The sequence below is a fragment of the Podarcis tiliguerta genome (genome assembly GCF_965153285.1).
Source record: "Podarcis tiliguerta genome assembly, chromosome: 1".
NCBI lineage: Eukaryota > Metazoa > Chordata > Lepidosauria > Squamata > Lacertidae > Podarcis > Podarcis tiliguerta.
The window spans coordinates 114,971,097-114,997,659 of record NC_139534.1 but is presented as its reverse complement, the minus strand read 5'-3'; the positions used below and the strand labels follow the sequence as shown (position 1 = coordinate 114,997,659).

Genomic DNA, 26,563 nt, shown 5'->3' with positions numbered 1-26,563 from the left:
CTGGCCTTTATATATTGTTGTGCAGAGAATCTTAGTACTAGATCATCCACACAGTTTATTGCCGGAGGATTATAACCGCTGGAAACAAATAGCGTTATGTAACATAGCGAATCAATTTAGTGTCTAGTGATTTGTTGGTGGGGGAATAAAGGTCTACACTCATTCTCAAAAGAAACAAGAAGCTTGCTGCAATATTTTAGTTTGATGGGCCAACCGAAATCTAAAGGTGGTGATAAAAAATGTACAGTAATGCAGAAATTTGGGCTGGGTTTCCAAGAGGGATAAACTTGCTTGTAAATGTCAAACTCCTCTTTTAGGAAAACTTAAAACAAAAAAAGCACCACCATGAATGAGAACTCCTTTTTTTTTTTTTTTTACCCTGCATGGTGGTTTGGCTGTTTAGGTCTGTGGTTTTGAGAAAAGAAAAGGTGTGCCTTACAGCACAAAAACATACATATTTCTGTGTGCATGGGTGTGTTTATTTATTTAATATATATATTATTATTTAATATATATATTTCCTGTGCTACATCCTACTTCATCAGAAATATAAATAAATGAAGGGATGGGCTGAGCAACCAATTCCATTCCATTCTGGTCTCACTGACACTCAGCCATAGGCCTGTTCAAACCCATTGTATGCATTTTGTACACATCTTATGCACACTTCTAGCGTGAAATACAAACTTTCCAGTGCTTTCACCAGTAAAATGTGCATTTTCTATACACCCTCCAGATCTTTTAAGTTCTTATTCACCCCCAAAATGCACTGCAATATCCTGAGAAGGGCATAATCTGACTTGGAGTTGTGTTCTAACCCACAAACACATTTGAGAGCATCAGTTCAGGACAGGTCCACTGTGAAAATCAGACCAAGCAAGTTCTCCCTCATCCCTAGGGATAAACTTGCGTCGTGCATTTTTATTCCTAGAACACCACCATGTGGCCAGCTTTAAATATGCAAGGGTTCTTTTAATTGCATGCTGGTTAAGAAAGATCTCATTTTACTGCTGATGCAGATGTTACTTTGGTCTGCTATCTACTCTCATTTTTCATTTATGGAAATGGTTTGCTCATGCCGCCCACTTGCAGCGCAATTGTACTCATGTCTACTCTGAAAAAAGTACTGTTCAATGTGACTTATTGCAATGTGAGTGTATATAGGCCTGCAACTAAGGCTCCACCTGTACTATACATTTAAAGCAGTATCACACCACTTTAAGCAGGCATTTTAGCGCAAACCTGTGTGCACAAGCATCTTCATTTTTATGCACGTTTTCTCTTAAAATCTGCATTTTCATAAACATTGTTTTGTTGGCAAATTGCATTGCAACATTTGGATAAGTGTGAATTATTTTGAAGGATGGCTCGACTGTGTTTTGGTTCTCATATCATTTTAGAAAGTGCTGGTTTGATGCATGTGATTTTAAAATCATCAAATCAAATTTCTCCCCCATCTCAAGGAGTGTCAGAATGAAACCTGTAGCTGTGTTGGGACTGTGCAATATGCAGGGAGGCCTGAGGCAGCATCCTTGCTCACTAGGAGATAACTAGGAGGGCCACCAAGACATCTCTGTTGTGACTGATTACTGATGTGGTTCTCCCTGATGTTCTTTGTAGAACATGACAGCCCAGAGCAAGCACCACGTCCAAGTCCACTGGACATTTAATGACAAATCGTCAGATCTCCTGCAGTGGCTGATGGTGACCAAGCAGAAGTTGGAGTCCTATCAGGATGGCAATGGAGGGTGGAAAACGAACAACAGGGCTTTGGACTTGGAGGTGAGGAACATTTATTTCCTTGTGATGTCATGGCCATGCTGTGCAGGTGACAAATCCACCTGCCCCACCTGGTGTCCTCCAGGTATTTCTGACTACAACTCCCATCAGCCCTAGCCATCATGGCAAATGGTCATGGGTGGAGAAAATTGTAGTCCATTGACATCTGGAGGGCCACAGGTTCCCTATCCTGGGTTTAGAATGAGGGTGAGGAACCTCAGGCACAGGGCCTAATGTGGCCCTCCAAGCTTCTCTGTCTGGCCCTTGGGACTGCCTCCAGATCACATCCCTTCCTTGGTCACACGCTTGCCAAGCCACACTTCCCACCAGCCCTTGCTCTGTGTCCTTCTCAAGTGATAAAGGCTCTCGGAGGAAGGGGTGGAGAAGTGTGAATGTGTGTGCAGAAGCCCTTGACTTTTGCATGACTGAAACGTAACCTCCTGTACAAAACAAAGAATTAACGTATTTTTCGCTCTATAGGACGCACCCAACCATAGGACTCACCTTCCATTTTTCCTCCCGCTTTGCTGAAGGGGCACTGCGCAGCTCTCCCTCTCTGCTGAAGCCAGGAGAGTCTTGCTCTCCTGGCTTCAGCAAAGGGAACCCAAAGCCTCCGGAGTGCAGCAGGATCTCCCGCTGCACTCCGGAGGCTTCAAGCAGCTATCCCTGAAGCCTTCGGAGCGCAGCGCGAGTTCCCACTGTGCTCCGGAGGCTTCAGGTTCCTTTCACTGAAGCCAGGAGAGTCTTTCTCTCCCGGCTTCAGCAAAAGGAAGCCGAGGCCTCCGGAGCGCAGTGGGAGCTCCCGCTGCGCTCCGGAGGCTTCAGGCAGCTATCCCTGAAGCCTGGAGAGCGAGAGGGGTCGTGCGCACCAACCCCTCTCACTCTCCAGGCTTCAGCGAAATCAATGCGAAGCCTCCAGAGCATGGAGGGAGCACTCCCTCTGCGCTCCGGAGGCTTCGGGTTGCTATTGCTGAAGCCAAATAGCCTGCATTCGCTCCATAGGACGCACACACATTTCCCCTTAATTTTTGGAGGGGAAAAAGAGTGTCCTATAGAGCAAAAAATACAGTACATCAATTGACCCACACCCACCTTTGCCTCTGGCTGGCATTTCCAACCAACCTTGCACCCCTAAAATGTTGCCTTCAAGGAAACGCAGCTGAAAGGGGTTCCTCATCCTGGGTGCAGATGGATTCGTGGCTGATCTAGCAGGAGGTCCTCTTCTGTTTCCATTTACAAAAGCATCACCTGTGCATAGACTGTTAGCATCCATCTGTTGGAGAGTTACAGCATCTGCTGTACCTGTAGAGACTGATTCTGGAGAGACATGTTTTGTTGCAGCTGGGCAGATGAAGGCGTCCAGTTGTGCTGCTGCATGGCATTTTTTCTCTCTGTGCTCCTCCCAGCGGCAATTCCTCCTCTGTTCACTGCTATGGATGCACAGCCTATCTGTCTGTTTCATGGCACTGCGGTTGTCTGCAAGGATTCCCATAGGGTGGGGTTAATGTTGCCAGCCTTCGTGCCTCATTTGCTGACATCTTTGTAACGCAGAGCTGGTCTACCACCGGGCCTAGAGCTGGAAGCCAGCTCCCTGTAGAGCACATCCTTGGGGATCCTGCCACCTTCCATTCTGTGGACATGAGCCAAGCCAGTGTAGATGTTGATGAGACAGGAGTGCAGAATGTGGGCTTGGGACACCATGCCTTTGTTTAAGACTCTTTCCTGCTATGTGATGCCCCAAATCTTCCTGACACAGTGCATATGGAAGGCATGGAGGCATCGCTCCTGGTGGGTGTAAGTTGCCCACGACTCACTTCCATAAAGCAGCATGCTCAAGACGCAAGCCTGCTAGACCTTCATCTTGGTGCTGGACATCACATTCTCCCATACCCTTTTGGAGAGGCAAGCCATTGCTGCAGCTGCCTTGCCAATATGCTTGTCCGGCTCAGCGTTGATGGAGAGATACTTTGCTGGCGTCTACATGATTCTGCGTGTTGTGCCCTGTGCCTTTCAGAGGCTGCAAAGTGAGTTTCCAGACAGAGAGATTCAGCTGCACCTCACTGAAGCCCATGGGCAGCTGGTGGCAGAAAACTCTTCGTCGGAAGGTGCTGAGAACATCCGAACCAAAGTGAAGAGGCTAAAGGACTCTTTCGAGTCTCTCGAAGGCATGATGTCGAGGTAGGCGGATAGGCAACTTTGATGTTTTGCACTGCAAGTTGGCTGGCACAGAGGGTGGACAGAGCAAAAGGGCAGGCGAAGCCGTGGTTGCATTATTAGCTCCCATTTCCTCAATGGTTTGAAAGGTCTGTGTAGCTCGTGGGCTTCCAAGAGGCAGATACTTTGTTAGCGTGAGAACAGAGTGCTAGACCAAATAGGCCTTTGGGCTGATCCAGCAGGGCTCTTCTAATGCCCTTAGGTAGCATTTCCAGTTTGGGGCCTGCCGATCCTCATTTGGCAATGTGGCTCAGCCTTGCAAATGAGCCCACTAAAGTTACTAGCCTGCAAAAGTTGCCGGCTGTGGCAGAGGCTTCCCTCCTCTGCCGGTCGGCTCAGTTTCTTTTTCTAGTTGCAGAGGAGTGATGGTTCCTCCTCCACCAACCTGTTCATTCGCCTGCTGGCAATTCCATGTTGCCCATGGCTACTCAGCAAGTGCTTAAGTAACAGTTCTGATATAGACACGGCACAGGAAGCAGCAGGCAGAGTGGCTTCCTTTCTGAGTAACTGCTGCATGAAAGCTCCAAAATGCTGCAGCAGTGGTTCTAGTGTGGTTAAACTGTTTATCTAAATGCATCCCACAGTTTATAAAGCTGTATCCTGGTAACAAAGGAATCCAGCAGCGTTTGTGCTCTATGGAAGCCTACAAGCAGGAACCAGTTCTCTTCCAATAAGGCCTTTTGATTTTCCTAAGTAGAGAAACGTTTTCATAAGGTACATTTAAAGTACATTTTCCCACACTCCCACAAATCTTAGGAACTGTAGTTTCCCCCTCACAGAGCTACAATTCCCAGGGTTCTTTGGCTCGGGGGAAAGCATGCTTTAAATATATTATGTTTTTATATATGTTGGAAGCCAGCCAAAGTGTATGGGGCAGGGCACAAATTATTATTATCATTGTTATCATTATTATCATTATTATTATTAACAGTGTTTTTCCTGGGGGGACACAGGGGTACACATACCCCTAAACATTTTGTGAATCTAAGTTTGGCCGCGTTGTGGGGCAGTATTTCAATGAGTAGGAAAATGAGAGCACCCCCTAAACATTTTTTTTAGAAAAAAGCACTGATTATTATTAATAATAATGCATAGTGTGTACATAGCCATAAACTTAAATGATCTTCCCACACTTAACCCTTTTCTGTGTGTGTGTTTCTGCTCCAATATTTAATCACTTAAGCTCCAATAATTAAGCATTCATTTTTAGATCTTTCCCAATGCAGCTGAATAATACCATCTAAGTCTTTATGAATCACTGTGGGGTTCTGGGAATTTGAGCTTTCACCCCCCTTTGCTTTATCCATAACTTTCCTGGCAAGTTGTATGCTTTTCTCCTTTGCCCAGACTTCCACCCCCACACACACACTTTCCAATCTAAGTATCTCTTTCTTTCCCCACCTCCTGAGCCCGTCAGGTTTCCTCATCAGTTCAGAAACCAGGCGTAGGATTGTAACCGTTTCCTAATCACAGCTAGGAGCGCTCTGCTAGAACAATCCCCTGGAAAGTAACGATCCATTTAAAAAGTGGCCTTAAAACGGCAAGACCACGTCCAGGGAGAATGAATAAAACCCACTGGCAGGAACTTGTCACGGTATCTTTTACATCTCTGCCTTGTCCAGTGATGCTGCTGTCCTTGTGCTGTTTGGGAGCTGGTGGTTCCGTTGCTAGAGAACGTCAGAGAAAGCTTATCCAAGCAAGGTCATCCATGAATCAAGATGAAGGCAGGGATTTAATGCCTCACTCTTCTGGTTGTTCCCAGTGCAAGCATTTCTGCTTGCCAGACAGAATGGTCTCCCCCCTCTCCTCCCCTTTGCACTCATCTCAGGGTTCTCCTATCCTTCTGGAGTGGTTTGGGGTTGGGGTTCTAACTACCCCATGCTCCTTCCATCCCTCCTCCTCATCTGACGGCTCCCTCAAGGACACCAGCTCAGGGCTCATGACAATATTGGCCACAGCTTCAACACACTATGTAGCCCATAGGAATCTTTAGTAAGCTTAACGGTTTAGTTGGTGGTCCCAGGATGAATAAGGGAGGCAGTGGAGTTTTATAAATGTTACAAGCCTTAGCTTAACTATCTCTCCTCTCCCCTCCCCTTCTTCGGTTTGACCATAGTCTCCTCCAGAAAATCTACCCAAACAGGACAACGGTAGATGCCGGCAAGAAAACAAACTTTTCAGCCAACCTGTCATCCCATGGTTTTGCCATTCGCTCTACAGAAGATCTCAACCACTCCTGGGTGAGAAAAACATTTTAGTCACCTTTTTGCTATGACTTAAGTTTTGTGCAACAGGGCTGGCAAAGGAACGGGTCTGAGCCCCTGTAGCAATTTCACGGCTGGGGTCATAAAGGTGAGAACCTGTTTCAGCCAGAGTGCTGTGTTCCCTTGTGTTCCCTCGCTTCTTCAGACACTAGGTCAGGGTTTCTCAAACTTGGGTCTCCAGCTGCTATTGGACTACAATTCCCATCATCCCAAACCACTAGTCCTGCTAGCTAGGGATGATGGGAGTTGTAGTCCAAAATCTGCTGGAGACCCAAGATTGGGAAACCCTGCTATAGTTCTCACCAACTTCTGAGAGTGGAAATCAGATTGACTCAGACTTGCCTTTGTCAGGAAGCGCACTGCAGATTTGTACCTGTGTAAGATGCTAAATATAGCCGTTCAGTGTATGCAATATGAACTGGGCTCTTCTGTCTGTTATTTTTGCTTCGCCCAACTGGTGCTTGGTAGGGAGAACGGTGTGTGTGTGTGTGTGTGTGTGTGTGTGTGTGTGATCTACCACAAAAGCTGCTCTGCTGCACCCCCTAAGACGGCCTGTTTGCTCACAGTTACAGTGGCAGATGCTGTCCGGTTGCCAGTGTGGGATTGATATTTACCGTATTTTTCGCCCTATAGGACGCACTTTTTCCCCTCCAAAAATGAAGGGGAAATCTGGGTGCGTCCTATGAGGCGAATGCAGGCTTCGCGGACCTCTCCGCAAGCAGCGGGAGCGCTCCCGCTGCTGGCGGAGAGTTGCCTGCATGCTGAAGCCTGCGCGCGCTGAGCTCAGCGCGTCCAGGCTTCGCGGACCTCTCCGCTAGCAGCGGGAGCCAACACTGGGCTCCCACGGCTTGCAGAGAGCTGCCTGTTTGGGGGCTGGGGTCGGGGGAAGCTCGGGCTTCCCCAACCCCGCGCCTGGGGGGGGAAATAATTTTTTTCCTTTATTTCCCCCCAAAAAAACTAGGTGCGCCTTATGGGACTGTGCGTCCTATAGGGCGAAAAATATGGTAGCTGCCAGCGCAAAGCTCTTCTCTTTTGCATTGTACTGTGAACATAGGAAGCTGCCTTAATTTGAGTCAGTCCATTGGTCCATCTAGTTCAGTAATGTCCACATTGACCGATAGCAGCTTTCCAGGTTTCAGGTTGCAGTCTTTCCCAGCAGTACCTGGAGATGCCTGGGACTGAAGTTTCTGCAAACAAAGCAGCTGCTCTACCGCTGAGCGTTGGCCCTTTCGCCAAGCGTGGATTTTCCTGTAGGCAGTGGCTTAGCTCCAACACGATGGGTGCTGGAGCTCAAATCTAGTCTCATAAACTCCCACCTTCTACCTACCAGTCCTAACTGGGACAGGCAACGGTTACTCAATAGGGGAGGAAATGTACTCTGCAGATGGCAATTGGCACACTCTTTTTTTTATTGCCATTGCTTTACATGTTCCAGGACTGACCCCTGACATTGAAAATAGGTGGCAGGGCTGAGTATGCAGGTGCCGGGTCTGAATGTTGGAGAGAGCCCTGGTTCAAATTAAATCCTGATTTTGCAGCAGACCCTTTTTTTTCTTTTTTCTTTTTTTAAAAAAAGAGGCCCGTGCTGCTTTGTTTTAATTCCGAGTGTATTTTCTGCAGTTTACAACTCTTCGTTCAGCCATCAAACTTTTTAATGGGGAACCTGGGGCCATATACACAGCGGGTGTAGCTTGTAACACTGACATGCAACCAAACGGCAAACACCTTGGGAACGAAGCCTGTTCTCGGCTCTGAAATGTTTTGAATGTGAAAAGCGCCGTCTTTTCCAGTACCTTAAAAGTCCTTCTTAGCGTCCTCCCTAAGCTGGGGATCTACGTTCGTTTCAGAACGAATGAAGAATGAAATCAAATGGGACCGACTCTGTGCTCAGGGAAACATCATTGCAGATCAGAGAACTCCTTCCTGAGTTCTGCGTTCTGCTCCTTGGTGGTTCTCAATGGCAGCTGGTAGGAAAACCTTCTGCCCACCAACAAGCATAAGAAGGACAACTTCTTGGCATTTTCCTGCCCTCCTCAGAACCAAATTTCAGTCTAACCTAACAGCAACTTTTGGGCACATTTATAACGGCAGCAGTGGGTTACATTGTGGGTTGAGCAGAGAGGTTTAAGATCTTTCTGCCCAGTCCTGTGTCACAATAGGACTAATCCTCAAGGATCAACTGTGGGGGTTCCTCTGTTCATGTGGCCCCCAGAAGGCAATGTGACCCTTGGGATAAAAAAGGGTTAATCACTCCTGCTTTTTTCCACTCCACCAATCCAGTTTAAAAAATCAAATAGAGTCATCACGCACATGCGCAGAAGCGGCAAAAAGCAACACGAGCGTGCGCAGACGTGCCGTCGCTAGTTACGTTTGCTTCTGGATGCGACCGGGGCTCCAGAACAGATCCCATTTGTATCCAGAGGTACCACTGTAGTGTTCCAGTCTAGTTATTATTATTATATAGTGGTACCTTGGTTGTTGAAAGGCTGGACACCGGAACAAATCGGCTCCCAAATGCCACAAACCCGGAAGTGTTCTGGTTTGCGGACGTTTTTCGGAAGCCGAACTTCCAATGTGGCTTCCGCTTGAGTGCAGGAAGCTCGTGCAGCCAATCGGAAGCTGTGCCTTGGTTTTCGAACGGTTTTAAGAGTCGAATGGATTAAGTTCGAGAACCAAGGTAGGTATGGTATGAAGGATGGTATTTGAATGCTATCCTTCATCCATAGATCTCTGGATGATTTGCGTCATAAAAATATAAGTTTGAAAACACAAAATACATAATAAAAGCAAACCAAAACAATAATCTCACACCACCTCCCACAAACACATTTAAAAGGATACAGGATGTTAGTCAGCCAAAGGCCTGGTTGAATGGGAATGTTCTCGCCTGGCTCCTAAAGTGTATAATGAAGGCACCAGGAGAAACTCCCTGGGAAGAACATTCCACAAATGGGATGACAGAAGACAAGATAAATGAATGATTTGTTTCATAACTGACTCTGCTGGGCATGGGATACAACTACAGTGGTACCTCGCAAGACGAATGCCTTGGAAGACGAAAAACTCGCAAGACGAAAGAGTTTTTCATTTTCTGAGTTGCTTCGCAAGACGGATTTCCCTATGGGCTTGCTTCACAAGACGAAACGTCTTGCGCCTTTTTTTAAAAACCGCCAATGCATTCCTACGGGAAACCGTCAATACGCAGTGGTGCTTCGCAAGACAAAAAAACTCGTAGAACGAAAAAACTCGCAGAACGAATTAATTTTGTCTTGCAAGGCACCACTGTAATCAATAACACATGGAGGAAAGTGCATTCCCTTGTCTTCTACATTTGTGTCTTTTGCAATTGTTTCTGCAACTCAGGAAAACATGGCCAAAGAGGAAGATACTGATGATCTCCAGCTCATTAAGAACTTCGAGCAGTGGTTGCAAGAAGAAAATGCCAAGCTGTCCGAAATTCTCACCCGGAAACCATCCAGTGGTGAAGAACTTAAAGCAAGGCGCATCAAGTTAAAGGTTTGCTCCACTCCACAATACTGTGTTAATTTCGCATTGCTGTATGGTGTGCTTGAGAAGACACCCCAGTCTGGTCTGTTGCAATGGGTTAGGGACATAGGAAGCTGCCTTATGACAAGCCACAGCGTTGGTCCACCAAGCTCAGCATTGACTGCACTGACCAGACTGTAAGCTGCTCTCCAGGTTTGCAGGCAAAAGCATCTCCCAACCCTCCCTGGAGATGCCAAGAATTGGACCAGGGACCTCCTTACATGCACAGCATGTGCTCTACCACTGAGCTGTGAGCCTGTCCCCAATATCCCCAGAGAAGTCTTTCCACATCTTTCAGACTAGCATAGTTTTAAAAGTAGTTCAGAGTGGGGTTGTAGAGTTGGAAGGGAACCCAAAGGGTATCTAGCCCAGTGCTAAAGAATCCTTGACAGAAGGCCACCTGGCCTGTGTTTAAAAACCTCTAATGAAGGTGAGGCCACCAGAATCTTCTTTTTTATAACTTGAAGCCATTGGTTCAGGTCCTCTGCTCTGGAGCAGGAGAAAACAAGCTTGCTCCTTCTTCCATGTGATAGCCCTTGAGATATTTGGAGATGGCTGTCACCTATCCTCTCAGTCTTCCAGGCTAAACATGCCCAGCTCCTGCAACCATTCCTCATAAGGCTTGGTTTCCAGGCCATAGATTACCTCGGTCACCCTCCTCTGCACACGTCCCAGCTTGTCAATACAGTCGTACCTCGGAAGTCGAACAGAATCCGTTCCGAAAGTCCATTCGACTTCTGAAACATTTGATTTCCAAAGCGCAGCTTCTGATTAGCTGCAGGAAGCCCCGTTGGATGTTTGGCTCCCAAAAGAACGTTAGAAAACAGGAACACTCACTTCCCATTTTTGATCGTTCAGGAGCCGGAACGTTCGACTCCCAAGGTGTTTGGGAGCCGAGGTACGACTGTATCCATGTCTTAGCTGGTGTTTTCTTCCTTTATCTCTTCCTTGTAACAGCCCTTAAGATATTTGATATCTAAGATATCTCCTCTTAGCCTCCCCCTTATCCAGGCTAAACATATCCAACTCTGTCAACCTTTCCTTCTAAAGTTTGGTTTCCAGACCCTTGGAAGAACTATATAAATATAGTTAATATGTATTTATGAAATATATAGATATAAAACTATGTAAAATAAAACCAGGCAGCTACACGGGAATAAAAAAATGGGAAGCTTCACTGCTTTGTGATCCGCCTTCCCCTTTGGAAATATTTGTGAAATGCCTCCTAATTACTGTATGTGTAATGGTGAAAGGCAGTGTGTTCTCCCTTCACCACTACCACTTCCATCGTTTGCACAACAAAACGGTGCTTTATCTCCCCACTTTCCCTTCCAGGAGCTTCAGTCTCGCGTCCCTGAGGGTCAGCAACATTTTGAAGATCTCCTGCGCCTTCGGCCGATTGTTAAGAACTCCGATGATCTGGAGGAGCTGCGCTACCGATGGATGCTCTACAAGTCGAAACTGAACGATTCCGGCAACTCCTTGGTAGGCCTTGTGATCTGAGGATAGGTGGATCGGGGATATTTTACATTACACACTGGGGAGCCAGTGTGGTGTAGTGGTTAAGAGCAGTGGACTCGTAATCTGGTGAACCGGGTTCGCTTCCCTGCTTCTTCACATGCAGCTGCAAGGCCAGTCACACTTCTGTGAAGTCTCTCAGCCTCATTCACCTCACGGAGAGTTTGTTGTGGAGGAGGAAGAGAAAGGAGATTGTTAGCCACTTTGAGACTCCGTAGGGTAGTGATAAAACAGGATATCAAATCCAAACTCTTCTTCTTAACCCATTTAGAATAGGGGTGTTAGGCTTGCGCTGTTCCCCTTCTACCCAGAGGAGCCATATTGTGCATGGTCATAAACAAAGTAAAGATGCACAGTTATACTTGGATAGGAAATGGGTATATCAAAGTCTGACGGTCAGATTCACATGTTTCATGGATTATTATTATTATTATTATTTGGAGCATTTGTACTCTGCAGCCAAAAAGGCTTCCAATCTAAAAAAACCCAAAACCAGGACGAACAGGGGAAAGGAAACAGGGAGAGGGAAGAGCAGAAAACAAAACTCAGGCACCAATTCTGAGACAGTTTTTCTTCTAATGACCAGCTGGCACAGTTCAGAGGCAGCAGGTGCCTGGTACAGCTGGTCTTTTGAGAAAGCTGATGGGCTGAGCCCTGCTTCCCATCTCAGATGGAATGACTGCCCCCAAATGACGGTGGAAGGAGAGGAGGCTCGATGGAACCGGTCTGAAATGTGGAATAACACAGGGTACTAAAAGGAGCGTATGATTATCCTGTGTCCCATGCTGTTGGTGCCCATCAGTTCGATGCATTAGGCGGGGGAAGATGTACTTGGTTCTGTTTGTTTGTAGTTGTGCCATGGCAAAATTCAAAGTACTTGAAACTGATACTATGAATCTGAGTCTTTATAGGTGGCTGCATGCATTACTAGCTGCCATCAAAAGCAGCACCATCTTCATTTTCTTCCACTGCAGGGGTGGGGATACTCAGCCCTGGGGGCCAAATGCAGCTTTCTATGCCCCTCTCCCTGGCCCTCAAAACTGTCCCCAGCCCAGGCCACACCCACTCCCCAGGTCAACATTCCTCGCTGGCCCGGTTTTACACCCTTGAAAGTTTTAGTCTCGTAATCTGGTGAATCAGGTTTGCTTCCCCGCTCCTCCACATGCGGCTGCTGGGTGACCTTGGGCCAGTCACACTTCTCTGAAGTCTCTCAGCCTCACTCACCTCACAGAGTGTTTGTTGTGGGGGAGGAAGGGAAAGGAGGTGGTTAGCCGCTTTGAGACTCCTTAGGGTAGTGATAAAGCGGGATATCAAATCCAAACTCTTCCTCTTCTTCTTCTATGGAGCATAGAAAGTGGGGGTGGGCTGGGGAGTGCATGTTAAAAACCTAGCCTGCCGTACGAAGGGAATATTGACATTCATTGCTCCTTCCACTTTGCCTCTGGCTCTGCCCACAGCTGGCATGCGGCCCCTGGAAGATTGCAGGATAGGGAAATGTGCAGGGCAATTGCTGTACTTCATTGGCCGACGCTTGTGAGGTTTGGGGAGATGTCATAACATACCTTTAGCCATTCTGCATGTCGTTTGGGAAAAGATGCAGAGAGGCAGGCCATGCAGCTCCAATCTTTGCTGTTTTGTATGAAGAAAGTGCTCAAAATTTTAAGGGAATTTGCTCTTCTTCATTTCTCAAGTTCTAAATGCAATGGTTGTTTTTTTGTTTTTTAAGTGGGGTGAATATGGAGTAATAAGAAAGCTAGATGGGAAAAAATACACAATAATCAAAAGTTGGCTAAAGTGCAAGTAAGAAGTTAGTGTCCAGTGTCCTTACTCTGTGGTAAATGTGTGTAGGAATCCAACCTCAGTGGTGCGCTGTTACTGTGCCATCTCCTGCAAAACTACAACTAGTCAGAAGGTGTCAGTGAAATCATAGTTATTTCTCTTGTAAGCCTAAACCAGACTTTAACTTGCTAGGGAACAAAATCCATTTGGAATTTAAACTGGATGTGTGCTATAAAGCTCATTAAATAGAAAATCACCTGCTGCTTTAGCTTGTCCAGACGATGAGAAATTTAAAGCAACATTCCCCTCGTGAAATAAACATTGGCTTATAGGTTCCTAGGGGATATCGTGGTTTCTTTTCTTAAAACAAAAACCCCAATGCTTTTGTCTTTTTTAAACAGGCAACAAGCTCTTTGGAGGAGACAGACACATTTAGAAAGGTAAGAGTGTGTTTCTGTTTGTTCACAGAAAAGGAGAGGGAAGGGCATATGTGTGTTTGTGTGTTTTAAAAACATAGTTGTCCAATAATGAAATGAAATATATGTTGTTATGGAGGGTATGGCTGCAGGATTAGAATCCCCAACATAGAATTATACTACATTGCCAACCAAGTGTGCCACATAATCCGATGCATTCTAGAAGACGAAACAAAACAATGGGTACACCTGGAGAGAGACATAATCAAAAACACCCCCACTATAGCATACCCATTCCTCCCAAACAAACTAAGGAAAATCCCCACAACACTAAACAGGTTCACACAGATCATACTTAAAGCATGGAAGGAAGAAGCAGGCAAACTGTCCCCGACCTCAATCCCACTAGTCCTAATGGCTCACCACCCACTATTCCATCACGCAGCGCAAAACCTCCAGGTAAAAGCCTGGCAAACCAAAGGCGCATATCGCCTAGCAGACTCCTACAAAAAAAACAAAGCCACATTGACACAAGTAATACAAGACAAACTAGGGGACACCCAAATGCCCTGGCTAACACCACCAGCTAAATGCCTTCTTAAACAATCCAGTAGGAAATCAGCAGCAACTAGGCCCTTGAAAACCTCCTCCTAACAACAAAGGGACATGGTAAAGGGATGGTATCCGCAATATACAAAATACTACTCCAAAATGTTGGATTTCAAGCCTTTATCAGGAGAAACTGGCAACTCTCCCAGGCACCCGGCTTGATCTCCTGTTGACCTCCTGGTCTGCTCTCCCGGCAGGATCCAGGCAGAGGTCACGATAGGCAATCCTTCTCAGCATGAGAAGAACACACCCCTCTTTCCTGCCCCCCCGGCAGGGGAAAGAGATAGACAGAAACGTATTTACATGCTTTTATTTCTGTCTCTGCAGTGATACAGAAAACATGTCTGCTCTCTTCAAACTCCAGCAGACGACTGAACAAGCACTTCCTGTGCAGCTCATATTACACTCTGAGCTAATTCCGGTGCTGTCTGTTTCCCACAGACACTCCCAACATCACATGACTTTTCCAAGCAATCAGCTTGCAGCATCATTGCTTCAATATCGTAACACAAAATACCACAAACTCACTAGACACAATCAAAAAACAATGGGAGGATGACATAGGCTATGAGATTAACCCCACTCAATGGACCAGAATGTGGTCTAACCCCCCCCCTTTAAATCCATATCAATAAAAAGAAAAGAACTCACTCTGAAAAACACCTACAGGTGGTACCTAACACCAAGAAAACTAGTGCTAATACGCCCAGGAACTTCACCAAAATGCTGGAGAGGGTGCACCTCCACAGGCACATACCTCCACATGTGGTGAGACTGTCCCAAAATCCAACTCTTCTGGACATCAGTTATACCAGACATATGTAAAACAACTAAACAAGTATTAGAAGTCATCCCAGAACTGTCCCTACTGAACATCTTCCAAGATAATAATGCCTACTCACATTATAAAGAGCTCTTAACCCACCCAGTCTCAGCAGCTAGAAGCATCATAGCCAGACACTGGAGAGACCTGTCAAGAGTGAACATGGACCAATGGTATCAAATAGTATGGGAAAACATACTAGAAAAACTAACCAATAAATTGAAACAGACACAGGGACAAATAGAAGATACCTTCACCCCAGTATGGTTCCTCTTTATCACATACGTAGCCCAACAAGACAACAAGAATCCACTGACAGCATATAAATCAATCTGGCTAACCTGACCCCAAAACCCACCCTCTCACACACATAAACAAATCTCACTGCAGTCAACCAAAGACAGCCAACTGCACCCTAGGCCACCTCCAACCTCTCTCACCACCAAGGAAATATAACAAGCGAATAGAAAGAGAACCCCCATAAGTGATGATGACACAAAACCCCACACATACACTGAGTAGAAAAATAGAAGCATTGCCACCCGACCCCTCTTTCCCCCTCTTTTCTTCCCATGCAACACTAATGTCTCACAACAGATGAAACTGATCTGTAGAAAACACAACTTGAAGAAAGAGACAATGCATGTATTTTAGTAAACTAAGAAATCTTTAATAAAAATTTATATATATTAAAAAAACAGAACAGCCAGTCTCTTTTAGCTCTCTTTGCTTATCTCATTTACCATTAATAAAATTGTAAAGGAAAATATATAGAGAGAGAGGAGTGCTTCAAGAACACAGAGAAAGGGTTGCACTTGGTGAAGTCAAAATAAACATTAGAGGAAAGTACACTAAAATGTGAAAGTATTTTTTAAAATTTCAAACACTTTAAAGCAGTTTTCGCTGACCTGGTGCCCTCCAGTTACTTTGGACTATTCCCAGGTTGAGGCTGATGGGAGCAGAAGCCAGCCCCAGTTTGGCAAAGACTGCTTTAACATAGACATAAGATGTATCATAAGCAGTTCAGCCATGGTGGCTTTGCTTTGAACCACTCCTGGCCATTTTATGAAGTGAACAGTTGAGGAGCCCTAAATGTCTTCTTTTTTTTCTAATATGGTTCACCCTTTCCTGGAAGTGTGCATATACAGTGGTACCTTGGTTTAAGAACAGCTTAGTTACGAGAAACTTGGACTAAGAATGCTGCAAACCCGGAAGCAGGTATTTTGGTTTGTGAACTTTGCCTTGGAATAAGAACATGTTTCACTTCCTGTTGAGTGTGTTCCATTTGTAAATTGAGTCCCCCGCTGCTATGGGAAAGCACACTTTGGTTTAAGAATGGACTTCCGGAGCGGATTAAGTTCGTAAACCAAGGTACCACTGTATGTCCCAGCAGCCTACCATGAGGTAGATTACACATTCCTGTTTTCCTCAGCATCCAGTGTGCTCCCACCGCTGCCCTGGAAAGTGAAATACACACACTGTTAGCCACAATTGTTGTTGGTGTTGTCATTTAAATTTGTATACCGCCCTTCATCCGTAGCTCTCAGGGTGGTTCAAAACACAAAATTACAATATAAAAAAAAACAAAATACTTAATCAAAACAAGAACAAACACAAACCAAAAATACCCTCCCTCCCACACACAAAAAACACATTTAAAAGGGCATCGTAAGTCAGTCAGGATGAAGAGGATATATTAAATTAAGCCAGTGGTTTTCAGACCATTTGCCTTCAGGAGAGATCTTCCCCTAGTGGTTTGTCCACTAAGGAGCCACCAAGAATCTGCTACAATGCCCCTACGATCCATCAGGGAATGTTCTTCCTCTTGCATGGAGGTTCTGATGGAGCTTCATCCAAGGAATTGACATGATCTATATTACCTGCTTAGCTTCAGCAGTGCTGCAACCTCAGATGCATCCACATCATTCCATGTGGCTGCACAAGCTTTTGGATTCTGGCTATTAGTAGGATGGGGGAATCAAATGTTGGACATTGCCAGGGACCGGCTAAAGTCGATTGATTCCCATCTCCCTCCCTCAGTAGGAACAGCTCAAGCGGCAGGAATGTTTCTCTTAGCATCCATTATACCCCTAGGGGGAAAACGTGCTGTATTTAATTCTTGATGGGAACATTGCCAGACGCCGAGACAAAAATACAATTTTCCTCTCTGTAAGGGATGGTTCGAAAGACCAATCAAGGCCACCCTCCCCCCATTTTAATATTTGTTTATTTTGCTTGTATTTTTAGATAACCCTATCCCTACTGGCTTATATATGAACATCTATAGAGATATAGAGCTAGTTGGATGTCATGTGCAGTGCAACCTTGTGCACTAGAAATAAGTTCCACTGACTCAATGATACTTAGGCAGCATTCACACCATGCATTTAATGCACTTGTTAGTTAAATTTCTATACTATACTTACTTTTCCCACCCTGACCTGGCCACAGTGATCCATGAGACGGTCACCTCCAGGCTTGACTACTGTAATTCGCTCTACGCAGGGCTGCCCTTGAAGCTGTCCCAGAAACTCCAGCGGGTGCAGAATGCTGCAGAGAGGCTCCTCACGGGGTCTCTGCCATGGGAGCATATTCACCCAGCGCTTTTCCAGCTGCACTGGCTCCCGGTGGAGTACAGGGTCAGATTTCAGGTGCTGGTTTTGACCTTTAAAGCGCTTCACGGCCTAGGACCCTCGTACCTACGGGACCGCCTCTCCCGGTATGCCCCACGGAGGACCTTAAGGCCCATAAATAGCAACACCCTAGAGGTCCCAGGCCCTAAGGAAGTTATATTAGCCTCAACACTGGCTGGCCTGGTGGAACACTCTGCCTCATGAGACCAGGGCCCTGCGGGATCTGATTTATTTCCACAGGGCATGTAAGACAGAATTGTTCCGCCTGGCCTTTGGCTTGGAGTCAATTTGATTCCCTCCCCCTCTTTCTTTTTTCCTTTCTCCTCCTGTGATGAGGCTGCATTTTAATGTTTTAATGTTGTATTTTAATCTTGTTTTTAAGTTGTATTCATTCAACTTTTTTTTATTATTGGTTGTTAGCCACCCTCAGCCCGGCCTCGGCTGGGGAGGGCGGGGTATAAATAAAATTTATTATTATTATTATTATCCAAGGATCATAGGGCAGTTTTACAATATAAAAACACAAAAAATAACTCGTATGTGTTTGCATACATATGTACTAGGGATGCTCAGAAAATTCTCCCCATCCCTTTGTACGAGGAGTTTGGAATTACTTTGGAGTTTCTCCAGTTGTCTGCCCTTCTTCCATTTTCAAATATTTTTGGACTTCAGTCTGCTGCTCCTCAGGCCCATCTGTCTGCCCCCAACCCCCATTTTAGAAGCCACCAATGCGCAGGAGTACATATGCACATTGGCAAAATCAGAGCGCAAGGAGGGATTTCACTTTAAACCATCATGGCTTCCCCCAAAGACTTCTGGGGCTACCGTTTGTTAGGGGTGCAGAGAGTTGTTGAGAATCCCGTACCTCTGACAGAGCTACAATTTACAGAGTTCCCTGGGAAGAGGAATTGGCTGCTAAACCACTCTGGGAATTGCAGCTCTGGGTGGGGAACAGAGGCCCCTTGCAAGCTCTCAGGACCCTTAACAAACCACAGCCCCTAGTGCTTTAAATGTATGTTGTGAATGTGGCCTTACTCACTCGTAAGTGTACGCATGGGCTGCAATAATAAAAGAACCATTTCTTGATCATCCCCGAGCATAAAAACCTTGCTTGGATAAATAGCGCGCACAGAGAAAAAGATGTCAGATAGAAAACAAACGGCGAATATGCACTAGCATAATTTTATCCATAAACAGAAGACTGTAAGATTAAATTGAGAAAGCTAATGCGTTGGGGCCTGTGGTTTCTCCCCCGTAGGCTGACAGTGATGGAATAGCTTATTGCCTCTTTGCATACGACGGAGCATTGTAAAAACAAATATTTAAAAAAATAATGATGATAAATGTTTCTTCAAAGGTTGGCTTCCAAGTTGCTGAAAGTATTGCAGGAGCATACTTAGCGTCAATTGGAAATCAAAGCAGGTTATTTATGGGGTTCAGAAGTTCTTGTCTGGTTTATTTTCTGCAGTGCTCAACCCTAATTAAAGCTCCTTGCTGCGCAAATGATTTGGGCCTCATTGTTTGTACAAACAAAGTAATTAGGATTTATTAGATTCATGACTGCCTAATTGGTTCCCTTTGAGATGCTGTGGGATGTAATCTCCTGGAGCAGATGGAGAGTCAGGATCTGCAATTGCGTCTCATTTAGAAAGTCGCCACTGATCGTCGGACCAAATAAGTTCAGCCAGCCGCGTGTGATGCTAGTTCACTCACTCCTTCTCTGGAAGGCTCCTGGTTCAGGTCCTCATGTTAAAAACATCAACGAGAGTAAAATTCTTTCACTGTTGTAAATAAGAATTTTAGAGTTGGAAGGGACTTTTGAGGTCCTACAGCCTAGTTATTCCATGCTCGGTGAAGGAATCTGAACATGAAATCTTGTTGGATGAGACCAAAGATCGTCAACTCCAACATCCTGTTCTTACAATGGCCAATCAGATCCCTATGGGAAGCCCAATGGATATACTAGGACACCATGCTCCTGATATCAACCGGACATCATTAGAGCTTCCTGGATGAGGCCGTTGGTCCATCTAGTCCAGCATCCTGTTCTCATCATGGCCAACCAGGTACTTATGATAAACCTACAAGCAGGACACTGAGGGTCTTGGTCTCAATTCATGTGGTCCTCAACTTTTGATGAGTGTGGGGAGGAAGTCAAAATGGATGGAATCTGGGAAGGAGAAGGAATGGGAATCCTCTGCAGTCAAGGAACTCAGGCCTCTGGAAAGAGTGATCTGCCCCTTTCCCATCAGTCTGCTTTGTGGAGAGGAAGCACAGGAGCACTCTCCCTTCCTGTGGTTTTCAGCAACTGGTACCCAGAAGCATACTGCCTCCTACAATGGAGGTAAAACATAGCCATCAGAGTTCGTAGCCACTGAGAGCCATATGCTCCATGAATTGGTCCAATTCTCTTCTCAAGCCATCCAAGTTAGTGGCCATCTCTGCCTCTTGGGAGAGCAAATTCCACAGTGAAGCCATGTAAGGACTTTCTTTTGCCTGTCCTGAATCTTCCAAAGTTCAATTTCATTGGATGTCCATGTGTTCTGAGAGGGAGGGGGAAAATTTTTCTCTGTTCACCTCCTCCATGCATAATTTTATACGCCTCTATCACATTTCCCCATCCTTGCCTTTTCTCCGGTATTCAGAACTACAGCATCCCTGATAGATAATGGCACAACCTCTGCTTAATAATCTCCAGTGAAGGTGTCTTTAGAACATCTCCAAATGGAGGCAGTGGATATGGATAAGCTCATTGGTAGAAGATACGGTTTTACATGAAAAAAGGCATTGGGTTCAGTCCTTGGCATCATCAGCTAAAAGGAGCTCAGGGAGTAGGGCCCAGACAAACATCTCCTCAAGTCTGAGTTGACAATGAACTCAGGCAGACCAAGACTGCATCAACAGGCAACAGCTGCAAATCATTTAGTTGCATCTCTGTCCTACTGTTTCTCCAAGAAGTACATTGTGGTGTGCAAGCTTTTCCCAGTCCACCATTTTATCCTCCCAGCAACCTGTATAGTAGGCAGGCTATGTTTAGCAATAGCAACAGGCATTTGTCCGTCACCCCTCAGGTGGCTGTATTGCAACGCCTCTTGCAGCGTAGCAGAAGATGCTTGGCCTGGTTCTTGGGTCACACGTGGCTGCTAAGGGCATTTGGGGATTTGGGTTGCAGGCTTCATGGGTGACCCTGAGACATTGAGACACTGAGGCTCTTGGTCTCAATTCATGTGGTCCTCAACTTTTGATGGGTGTGGGGAGGAAGTCAAAATGGATGGAATCTGGGAAGGAGAAGGAATGGGAATCCTCTGCAAACAAGGACCTCAGGCCTCTGGAAAGAGTGGCCTGTCGTCTGTTTCGTGGGGAGGAAAAGTGTGTGAGAGAAAGAGTTGCAGAAAGAGAGAAATAAAGGAAGGTGGCCACACACACTGCCAGCTCTGGCCCAAATATCACCAGCATCCCCTCCTTAAATTTTACCCTTGGGGGGATGCAGCCCTTGGCAGAAGAAAAGCTCCACACACACACACACCCTTTCACTGAAATAATTGCCTCTTCCCAAATGCTTGGATTGCTTGCACGGTTTGGGCATCTCCATTCAAGGTGACGTTCAATATTCCTGGCAGAAATATTGGGAAAGCAGCGACTGCAGAGAAATACATTGCCAACTTTCACAGGCACACTCTATCCAGCCCTGGAGGCTTAGGGGTTTGTTTTTGTTTTTGCTTCTCCTGCCTGTTACCAGAACCATTTTTCACGATATATTTGGAACGGAGTTATATTAATGAACGCTCTGCGTAATGTGCTAAAGAGCCCACAGCTCCCCAATAACCATCTCAGCAGGAGTCAAAATGCCTCAGGAGGATGAGTCAAGAGCAAACGCGACTGAGGACAGCTAGGCCGCCCGTGCAGCTTGAGTTCAATCCTAGTGGCACTTTTAAACGTTTTAAATATAATTTCTTACACACTGCCTTCTACGCTTGGTGGAATGTTTATCTAAGTTTACTATTCTTTTTACAGAAGTCATACGGTTGCCAACTTTTTTTTACTAGCTGTGCTCTTGTGCTTTTAATAGCCTGGCCTGCAGAAATGTAGCAGGCGAAGGTTTACGCCTGGCATGGAGAGGCACCTGCGAAGCTGTGCTAGCCTAGTCACCAGTGAGTGACATTCTGCTGCTTTTCTCCAAGTGTGGAAAAGAGGGGAGAAATCTCCCTCTCTGGCTCATGGCCTCTGAGAGCCTAGCAAGTAGGGCTGCCAATCCAGGACTATAAGACTATTGGTCCATCCAGCTGAGTATTGGCAAATCCCAATGGTCATGGTTACCCATAGCCATGCTGGCTGGGAATGGTGGAAGGTAGAGTCCAACAACATATGGAGGGCCACAGGCTTCCCAACCCTGGTGTGGACAATAGTGAGCTAGGTGGACTATTGGTCTGCTCTGTTCAGCTCAGTAATGTCTGCATTGACTGGCAGCAGCTGTCAAGAGTTTCCAGCTGGAGATGTCGGGGGTTGAACCAGGAATCATCTGCATGGAAGGAGATGCTCTTCCACTGAGCTACAGCCCTTGTTGTTGTTGTTTAGTCATTTAGTCGTGTCTGACTCTTCGTGACCCCATGGACCAGAGCATGCCAGGCACTCCTGTCTTCCACTGCCTCCCACAGTTTGGTCCAACTCATGCTGGTAGCTTCGAGAACACTATCCAACCATCTCGTCTTCTGTCATCCCCTTCTCCTTGTGCCCTCCATCTTTCCCAACATCAGGGTCTTTTCCAGGGAGTCTTCTCTTCTCATGAGGTGGCCAAAGTATTGGAGCCTCAGCTTCACGATCTGTCCTTACAGTGAGCACTCAGGGCTGATTTCCTTCAGAATGGAGAGGTTTGATCTTCTTGCAGTCCATGGGACTCTCAAGAGTCTCCTCCAGCACCATAATTCAAAAGCATCAATTCTTCGGCGATCAGCCTTCTTTATGGTCCAGCTCTCACTTCCATACATCACTACTGGGAAAACCATAGCTTTTACTATACGGACTTTTGTTGGCAATACTACAGCCCTAGGTAAGGCAAATTCATACATAAGGCAAATTCATGGAGGATACGCCTGCCAATGACTACCAGCCACGGTTGCTATGCTCTACCTCCAGTCAGAAGAAGCAGCACTTCTGAATTTCAATTTCTGGAAACCACAGGAGAGAGTGTTCTTGTGCTCAGATCCTCCTTGAGGGTTTCCCGCAAACATCTGGCTGGCTGCTGTGATCATTGGCATGGTCTGGGAGGCTCTGCTTGTATTCTTAAGGCACCTTGGTATAAGGCAGAGGTAGGGAGCCTGTTTTCAAACAGGGGCCACATTCCCTTCTGATAGTGGCAGACTTTTGGCTCTCATATTTCAGCGGCACCCTGTGCAACGCTAAAATCCGGCCTCTCCCCGCCAATTGCATCCCATTCTATAGCATTGTTGTGGTGCCCCAGTGCATCTGAACCAGTCACACTACCCTAACAAAGGTGGCGCTGTGGTCTAAACCAATGAGTCTATTGGGCTTGCCAATCAGAAGGTCGGCAGTTTGAATCCCCATGATGAGGTGAGCTCCCGTTGCTCTGTCCCAGCTCCTGCCAACTGACGTTCAAAAGCACGTCAGTGCAAGTAGATAAATAGGTACCACTGTGGCGGGAAAGTAAATGGCATTTCCATATGCTCTGGCTTCTGTCACAGTGTTTCATTGCACCAGAAGCGGTTTAGTCATGCTGGCCACATGACCCAGAAAGCTGTCTGTGGACAAACGCTGGCTCCCTCAGCCTGAAAGCGAGATGAGCGCTGCAACCCCATAGTCGCCCTTGACTGGGCTTAACTTTAACTTTTTTTACCTTTTTTTTAACCTAACTCTGCCTCTGCTTCTGAGCAACCTTCCAAAGGCCATAGGCCCATGGTGGGTTAAGCGAGAGGCCAAAGTGAACAAGGGAACAAATGTGAGTTTCACCTCTGTATAGGAAGGTCATTGCTGCACACACTCATTTTCCCCACCTTGTCTCCTCCAAGCAGACAAGCAAGAGGCATTCTCAGAGTTCAGAGTTCCCATTCCAGCCAGGAAAAAGCACTCAGTGTTGAAGCATGGCCAGTGATGGGTATGGCTTGGGCAGAGTCTCCAGGGCCAAACAGAGGGGCATTTATACCCCAGGCCTGAGGTTTCCCTAACATTCAGCGTCTTCCTCTGTCCCTTCCGACACTGCCAGCACTCTTAATGTCTGTCTTCACACCTGGTTATTTTGCGCAATGGCCGCAGCTGCCTCAGTGCCTCGCTGTCCTCGGCAGTGTTATTGGCGAGACCCGGCGTTGCTCCAGCGATTGAATTTTTGTGCTCTGCAGAGCTAAGATGCATGGCATTTTGATCATGCCTCAAGTCAACAAGCCCATGGTGCCTTCCCACTCCTTGATCCTGCAGCGGCATCTCAGTGCTGAAGTTGTGACAGCCCAGGCATTTCCATGGCGACCAGCTGAGTCATTAAGCATGATAGCATGGCTGCCGGATAAGGCAAAGCCAAGCCGAGAGCAGGTGGGAGGGAAAGCCGTGGCAGGAATGCTGGATTTACACGACCTCTCCTGCAGGTGTTTGCCTTAGGGCAGTAGGGATAAGTTGAAAGGGAGAATCAGAACCATAGTGTGCAGCTGGTTTGCGAAACAGCACCACAGTTTACCAACTGCTTCACATTCCTCATGTCTCACAACACCCCTGTGAGCTAGGTCATATTCTCCCATTTTACAGGTTGGGAACTGAGGCTGAAAGGCAGCACAGAAGTATAGTTTTATTTCTATTTATTTTTTACTTAACAGGATTTATATACTGCTTAATCATCAGATCCTTTAAGTAGATTATTATCCATCTGCCTGGGATATGAAGGCAAAACAACTAATTTAAGGAAGGTTATTTGCTTAAGGTTATTTGAGGAAAATAACCTTAGTTGAGATGTTGTAACCCTTCATGCTATGAGGGGGGGAGCTAGAGAAATGAAGCTTGTTCCCACTTGCCCTTAAGCAATTCTGATCCCCCCCCCCCCCCGGATTAGAATGTCGCCCTGGGATTTAGGAGATGGAAGATTCCTTTGGGGCATCTAGCTGGGTGCAAGACTATTGTCCTTTGTGCTGCAATTGTTTCTTTATGCTGCCAGGATTATGGCAGCTTTGAGCCACTTACTCAGATGCTAGGCATGCATGTCAAAGCATCCCAAGGGATGGATTAATTTAAGCACCCACTCTTCAAAATCTCATTCAGCTTCCAAGAAACATAGAAAGGACGCAGTGCCAAAAATAGTTATGGGAATGTTTCAGCTCACTGGAGAGCAAGGGTTGTAATCAACTGGCTTGAGGCTGGATTTTTCTTGTGGCCATTACATTCACCATCTAAGAAAAGATTGTCCAACCCCAAACTCTTAGGAATTTCAGTTCCTGCACCCTGGTGGACTTGTAGTTTTGGGGGGATGTTCCAACCCATGAACCTCAAAGAGCTAGAAACCTACTTTTCCTCATTGCAATTTCTGTACACACCCCTGATTTCCCTTCTGTTATGCAATAATGTCAAAAAAAACAAGTTGCTGTGCAGTTTCACGGTGAATTTGGCAGGAGTTACTTAAGGCTACATTGAGGCTGCATGCACACCAAACGTTTAGAGTGCCTACACGCCCCAGAAATAATAACATTGGGGGCTGTAGTTCATTAAGAGTGCTGGGAATTATAGGTCTGGCCCTACCATTAGGTAGAGTGAGTCAGTCGCCTCAGGTGGCACCCATGCTTTGAGGAAGATTCAATTTCCAGTCCACTTAACTTCTGTATACGGAATAGTGGGCACCATCTTGACTGCTTTGGGCAGCAAAATGTCTTGGGCCATCCCTGTCAAAGTTCTAGCTGAACAACGACACACAGCGAAATAGATTCTGTAAACCTGAACTCTGCCAGCCCTGAATCTAGAATTTTCCTGCTGGGTGCCTAAGGACGTTGGACAAAGCACTGGGTTGAACAACAGAAATCTTTCTCGGTGCCTCAGCACAGTTAAGAGTGGCAGAGGGGGCTCTCTTGGTAGTTCTGCCCCCCTCAAAAGTGTGGCCTGGAAGGGAGACGTCTTTCTCTAAGTTTTGGAACTCCCTTCTCGTAGAGGTGCATCTTGCTGTCTTTGTTGTACAGCTTCCAGTCATACACTGAAGACACACCTCTTTACCTTTCACAGTTAAATGAAGTGTGTGGTAAAACTATGGCACTCACTCCTAGTAAAAGAACATGGGGCAAATCCACAGGAGAGAAAACTATCAATGGCTACTTGCCATGATGGCTATCCTCTGGTCGGAGGCAGTAATGTATCTGAATACTAGTTGCTGGAAACCACCAGAGGGGAGAGTGTTCTTGTGCTTCAATCCTGTTTGCAGTTTCCCCACAGGCTTGGCCACTATAAGAACAGGATGCTGGGCCATTGGCCTGATCCAGCAGGCTCTTAAAAGGATTTTGTTTTGTGATATCTACTACCTCTTCCATATTATTTAAGCCTCTCTATTTCGAACTTAAAAGTGGAAAGCGTAATGATGGTGGTCAACAAAAGAGGTTTAAAGACTGTCTGAAGGCAAGTTTTAAAAAATGTAGTATAAACACCAACAATTGGGAAACACTTGCCTGCGAGTGCTGCAATTGGAGAACAGCCTTTACCAAAGGTGTCATGGGCTTTGAAGACACTCAAACAAGGGACAAATGTGCTAAAAGGAAGGCACGCTTGGCAAACCCTCACCATGATCAACTCCTGCCTGGAAACCAATGTCCCCATTGTAGAAGGACGTGTGGATACAGAATTGGCTTTCACAGTCACTTACAGACTCATTGTTAAAACCGTGTTTATGGAAGACAGTCTTCCTCGGCTATGAGTGATCGCCAAAGAAGAAGAAGATTATTTAAGTCATACTGTTCTGCTTTTGCTTGATTGTTTGCTTTTGTATTTGTATGAAACCTATTTCTGGTCCGT

At 46.0% G+C, this 26,563-nt stretch overlaps 1 protein-coding gene across 2 annotated transcripts in view; it reads left to right on the top strand.

Moving 5' to 3' along the window:
* The window catches only part of SYNE3 (spectrin repeat containing nuclear envelope family member 3), an 82,986-nt gene that overhangs the window by 54,430 nt on the left and 1,993 nt on the right, over nt 1-26,563 (top strand). For both annotated transcript variants that reach the window (XM_083434879.1, XM_083434880.1), the window contains exons 13-18: nt 1,621-1,782; nt 3,794-3,957; nt 6,110-6,233; nt 9,621-9,773; nt 11,139-11,288; nt 13,502-13,540. In XM_083434879.1, coding sequence (XP_083291005.1) covers nt 1,621-1,782; nt 3,794-3,957; nt 6,110-6,233; nt 9,621-9,773; nt 11,139-11,288; nt 13,502-13,540 — 792 coding nt within the window. The remainder of the gene's footprint in view (nt 1-1,620; nt 1,783-3,793; nt 3,958-6,109; nt 6,234-9,620; nt 9,774-11,138; nt 11,289-13,501; nt 13,541-26,563) is intronic.